The sequence below is a fragment of the Meles meles genome, chromosome 4 (assembly GCF_922984935.1).
Source record: "Meles meles chromosome 4, mMelMel3.1 paternal haplotype, whole genome shotgun sequence".
NCBI lineage: Eukaryota > Metazoa > Chordata > Mammalia > Carnivora > Mustelidae > Meles > Meles meles.
The window spans coordinates 81,461,663-81,467,662 of NC_060069.1; the positions used below are offsets into that span (position 1 = coordinate 81,461,663).

Consider the following 6,000-nt stretch of genomic DNA (forward strand, 5'->3'; position numbering starts at 1 on the left):
AAATGCCATTTTAGAAAATCCTGATACAAACTGAATTGTACCAGAATAGGAATCAAAATCAGCTCTTTCCTCCCACTTTAATTTATGAACCAGGATTTACACAGAACTTTCAGAGTCAAACTGATGTACAAAGTAACTTGGGCACAGTACTTATATTTCACTCCAAAGGGAAGAGTGGTTCAGTGGTAAACTATGGAAGAGAGATGCCTACTCAGATTTCCAGGTGGACCTCTTAAAAATATCTTATTTCACCTAATTTATTATGCATATTATCTCATGTTTACACATATCTTTACTTGAAATGTTTCTTATGATCAATGACATATCATGGTTTAACTGTAGGGAGTTTTTTCCTCCTTAAGAGTACATGAAATAATAATAGATTTGATGAAATACGCTATTTCCCTGATGGCTCCTCCTTAAAGTGCTTCCAATTCAGTTCACATCTAATTGTTATTCCAAAACACAAAAACTAAACAACAAAAAAAAAAAACACATGCTTGAGTATGCTATAAAACATAAGGACCTTGAAATAAAATAAATCAGCAATTCACCTGAGGCTCAAATTTATCAAATTGATCAAGACTCGCCTTAAAAAGCAAGTTAAAACAAAAATATCAACGGGGGGGGGGGGGGATGATGATCTATACTCCTGGGACAAATAAATTTGGAAACTGAGTCTTGAACTTAATTTTGTGAAAATACCCTTCTCAAATCACCATATATATTTCAAAGTCTATAAATTAAGTTTGAGTCCTCCTATTAATACAGTCATTTCCTCCACTAGCATAAAGATAAATTTTAAGTCTCAAAATAGAAAAATGCTTTGCAAGTGAGCTAATGTACAGGAAAAAGCTGTACAATGAGGTTTACATTAGCTTCTGAGGTCCAAAACGCCAAGTTTGACTGTCTTCATTTCCTTTTATAACCCTGAGAAAAGAACTTCACGTAGTCTACGCATTAATTTTCTCGATTTAAAAGAACATATGGGTACCTTATCTTTTCTCATTTGTTCAACAAATAGTTTTTTGTAATGTTTGGAAAGTACTAAGCAATCTTAGTAGCAGAGAACCTACTGTGACACTTAGACACCACCGTTTAAAGAGAACAACACCTGAATAAGGCAACTATCTGACTTGGAACACCAATTCCAACCTGACTTTTAAAATCCCACACATATGAGTAAAATTTAAGTAATTTCTTAAAGCCAGGCTCTAAACAGTGTGCAGGAAATACATCTTGCTCAAGTTAATCGCCAGTTCAAAACTATGCACTTTATCGCAGACAAAATCGACTTTGTGAGGGTCTGAAAACTCCAAGCCAACGAAAATCTTAATACAGAAGTGAAAGCGAAGGTGCTCCATTCAGAAGCGAGACCAAAGAGGAGGGTCTATAGAAAAAAGTGAGTTGAAAGCGACGAGAAGCGCAGCGGCGACCCAAACGTGCTCTCCCCACATCAAGTTGGCAACTTTTCCAACACCCCGGAACTCCCCACTGCCCCAGCCAGCCCTCGCAACGTGGTGGCCGCGGCTCACGTCCGGGAGAGGGCTCGCCACCGCGGGGAGCGGATCCACCGCAAACAAACGTGCCAAAGCAGCAGCTAGCAGGTAGGGGCGGGGTTAGACTCACGCTGCCGCCCTCGGAGAAGGATGGGGGGTGCAGCGGAGGGAGCGACCCTCGGGTCACCGGCCCTGACCGGGCACTGACCGGAGGACCGGGGAGCGGGGGAGAGGAGGGAGGGCTCCAATCACGCGGCCTCGCCAAGGGCCGGCTTCGCCGCCGCGGACCCCAAGGCCGGCGTTGGGGAACGCGGAGGGCCTCACCGAGGGCAGGCGGGAAATGGGGTGGCGGGAAGACTGGAGGCCAGCACAGCTTAAACGCCGCACGCGAGGCCCCGACTCTGCCTTGCCTTCCGCGGACCTCAGGAGGGCCACAGAAGGCCCCCAGCCTCCGAAGGGACGGGGTGAGGGCTGAGGAAGCAAACACACACACCCGCTTGCCTCCCAACCTCCGCCCTCCGGCCACGCTCCTCCGGCTCCGAGTCCCACAGCGGAGCGGGGGAGGCGAGGGCCAGCGGCGCGGCCGGGCAGCTGACGCCCTCCCCGACGCCCGGAGACGAGCGGGCGCAGGAACCCCGACACGCAGACAAAAATCAACAAAGCACCTGCCGCTCCCGAGGAGAAAACATACCACAGGCCCCGACCGGGGACTCTCCGACGCGCAGCTGCCCGGGCCGCAGGGCTGCGCAGACGGCTGGGGGGAGGGGGGTCGAGCGGTGGTTCCCTGGCCTCGAAGCCTCGCCTACGCCCGGAGGCGGTGGGGCAGGGAGCCCCGCGCCAAAGAACTGACCTTGGAGTCTCCGTTGCACAGAGCCATCGGGGCCGGGGCCGCGGCAGCGGTGGCCACAGTATGAGACGGGGCGGGAGAGGGCCGGCGGGGTCGACGCCGCGGGCTGGCGCTTGAGGAGGAGGCCTGGTTTTAGAAGCGGGAGGGCACGGAGAGGAGCTAGCCGACTGCGAGACGCAGAATCTAGCAGCGGCCGCCGAGCGCGGGCCCCAGCGCCGCGGGAGAGAAGACCAGCAGCGCGCACGCTGCCCCCGCCTCCTGCTTCCGCCCCGGCCGGCCACTGGGAGGAGCCAGAGCCCGGTCGGTTAAGTAGCCAAACCGCGGACACCCGGCAGCGGCCGCCGCGGCCAGATAAGCCCGCCTTGGGAGGAGGGGCCTTCGGGGTCCGGCCCCGCCCCCCAAGTCCTTTCCCGCCGCCGAGGTCGGCCTCCGGGAAAATAAACCCGCTGCTTCTCCCGCCCGCCGGCCCATGGGAAGAAGGGCCTGCAGCACCCGGCCCCGCCTCCGCCGCCAAAGTCCGCCCCGCAGTGGGAACCCCACCCGCCTCCGCCTCCTCTAGTCAGCCCTTGCGAACCCAACAGCCCTGCTCGCGTCCCGCCCCCGCACCCGGCATGGGGCCTTGCGAGGAGGAGGAGCCCGAGTCGGTCGGCCCCTCCTCCGCCGCGAAGGCCCGCCTCTGAGGGAAACCCGAGCCTCAGAAAGCTTTCAGTAGGCTTGCGGGCCGGCAGCCTTGGACCTCTGTTCGAGGCTGGGGGAGCGGAGTAGGAAGCCTCCTGAGAGCTGGGCCCCTGGGGGAACTCTTAGCCACTGTCGCGGCCCCATCTCGGGTTGTGGGGCATGGGGCAGCCAAGGCTACTGGGAAGGGTTTCGTCGTGACCTCTCAAGGAATGTCAAAGTGAAATTTCATCACGTGGGTCCGCAAAAGTTCTACAGGGGGTGCAGAATTTCCCAAAGGAAGAGGTTTGCGAGCAGCAATCTGGTGGGATACTGGGCCAGGGGACCGGCCATGAAACTCTGTTGGCACAGCTCCCAGTATTTTTATCCAGATGGTTTGTGGGAAAGAGGCTACAGTCCTTCTAGCCACTCCTTGGCTACCGGCAAGATCAAGTATTACTTTAAATTTGGTCACCTGGGAAACTAAATCGGAGTTGGAGAATAAATAACACTTGGAATAGCTTCCAGATTCACAAAGCCTTTTAACAAATATTCAATTACTACGATACAGCCATTTGCTGAGCTCATGCTATGGGTCAGAGTCCAAGTACCAAGAAGCTAGAGTAAGACAACCCTGACTTAATAAGATCTCTTTTTATTCTAAGCTATTTCATGAAGGTAGTGAGGTAGGATTTACGTTCTTGCCCACTTTTTTTTTTTAAGATTTTATTTAGTTAGTTACAGAGAGATCACAAGTAGGCAGAGAGGCAGGCAGAGAGAGAGAGGGAAGCAGGCTCCCCGCTGAGCAGAGAGCCCCATGGAGGGCTCTATCCCAGGACCCTCAGATAATGACCTGAGCTGAAGGCAGAGGCTTAACCTACTAAGCCACCCAGGCGCCCCTCTGCTTATAACTAATAAAGAAACCGAGGCTTAGTGAGTCCTCTCTGCCTCTCGGAATAGGAGGTAGGGGGTACTTGATCTGGAAAAGGATAGAGAATTTATTACCATCAGGAACAAAAGTTCCAAAATCCATTGACCCTTGAGTCAATGTATTTCACTTACCCTTTTTTGGGCTGAAAAAGGGATACTTGAAGTTTCTAAAGCCATGGATACTGTGCTCTCTTGGTAGGTCTGCATGAGCGTCAAGAGAACAGTGTAGTAACCAATAGGAGACTCAGCTTACATCAATATCCACGCAGAATGGAATGGAATGGAATGTGATGTGCCAGCGTTAAGGATTGGCTAAAGCCCATCTATACTAGATAATACCTATTTTAAATACATTCTAGTGGTCACCTGTGTTAGTTGCTAAGGTACCAGGATCCTTATATCTAAAGTTCTTCTGCAGCTTTTGACTCTATTGACCCCTCCCTTGTTCTTGAAACTGGATTTCTCTTAGTATATCATAGAAGTGTCTTTTCACCTATAAGATTGTTCTTGGTCTTTTGTTTTGCTTTGTTTTGTTTTTAATGATAATTTTTTTTAAAGATTTCATTCATTCACCCAACAGATAGAGATCACAAGTAGGCAGAGAGGCAGGCAGAGAGAGAGAGAGAGGAGGAAACAGGCTTCCCGCTGAGCAGAGAGCCTGATGTGGGGCTCGATCCCAGGGCCCCAGGATCATGACCCGAGTGGAAGGCAGAGGCTTTAACCCACTGAGCCACCACTCAGTGTTTCAGTCACCTTTTCTTGCCCCTCTTTCTGTATCTATCCTACAGGAGGAAGCTTATGTGTTGCTTTTTCTCAATATTTCCATTCCCTACCCTCTTCTCCTCTCACTCTTCAGCTGTGTTTCTTTGGGGTACTTGTTTAAAAATCAAAACTAGGGGCGCCTGGGTGGCTCAGTTGCTTGAGAATCTGCCTATGGCTCAGGTCATGATCTCTGGGTTCTGGGATAGAGTCCTGCATCTGGCTCCCTGCTCAGTAGGGAGTATGCTTCACCCTCTGTGCTCTCTCTTTCTCTCAAATAAATAAATAAAATCTTTAAAAAAATAAAATAAAAATAAAAACTAGTTTTAAAATATCCTTTAATAGGCTGAGTTCCAGATACATATTACTCTGCAAATCCCCAGTCAAATGCTCAATGGCATGTTGGGCCCTAAATTCAACAAGTCCAAAACAAAATTTCTCAAATTTCTGTACCCAGTTTCACTGAAACCATGACATTAGAGGGAAAACTTTCAGTCTTTCATCCATAAGCTGTAGGTTTTTCATAGATTCCCTTTATCAAGTTGAGGAAGTTCTCCGCTATTCCTGTTCTGCTGAGAGTTTTGATCAGGAATGGATGTTGTCAAATCCTTTTTCTGTGTCTGTTGAGATTATTATATGGCTTTTCTTTTTTCAGTTTGTTAATGTGGTAAATTATATTGATTGGTTGATTTTTAAATGTCAAGCTAGCCCTACATTCTTGGAATAAGCATCAAGTAATCATGATATATTTTCCTCTTCACTTTTTTTTTTTAAGAATTTATGTATTTATTTGACAGAGAGATCACAAGTAGGCAGAGAGGCAGGCAGAGAAAGAGGAGGAAGAAGGCTCCTTGCTGAGCAGAGAGCCGGATGCAGGGCTCAATCCCAGGACCCTGAGATCATGACCCGAGCCGAAGGCAGAGGCTTTAAACCACTGAGCCACCCAGGTGCCCCTCCTCTTCACTTTTTAAGAGGTACTTATTTTAGAGAGGGGGAGAGCACCTGCCGGCAAGTGCGTGCATGTGCACAAGTGAGTGGGGGGAAGGGCAGAGGGAGAGAATCCTCAAGCAGACTCCATGCTGAGTGTGGAGCCTGACTCAGTTCAGTGTCACAGTCCTGAAATCATCACCTGGGCCAAAACCAAGAGTCAGATGCTCAACCAACAGAGCCACCCAGACACCCCTGTATATTTTCCTTTTTATATACTGAATTTGATTTGCTAAATCTTGCTTTCAAATTTTTGCATCTATGATCATGAGGAATATTAACCTGCCATTTTGTTGTAATGTCTTTAACTGGATTTTTTATCAG

General features: G+C 49.4%; 1 protein-coding gene across 1 annotated transcript in view; it reads right to left on the reverse strand.

Moving 5' to 3' along the window:
* Positions 1-2,730, reverse strand: part of GMPS (guanine monophosphate synthase) — a 66,276-nt gene extending 63,546 nt beyond the window's left edge. Inside the window, exon 1 of the mRNA XM_046002666.1 lies at positions 2,350-2,730. Within this exon, the coding sequence (XP_045858622.1) occupies positions 2,350-2,376 (27 nt within the window). The 5' untranslated portion in view covers positions 2,377-2,730. The remainder of the gene's footprint in view (positions 1-2,349) is intronic.
* Positions 2,731-6,000: the final 3,270 nt, after the last annotated feature.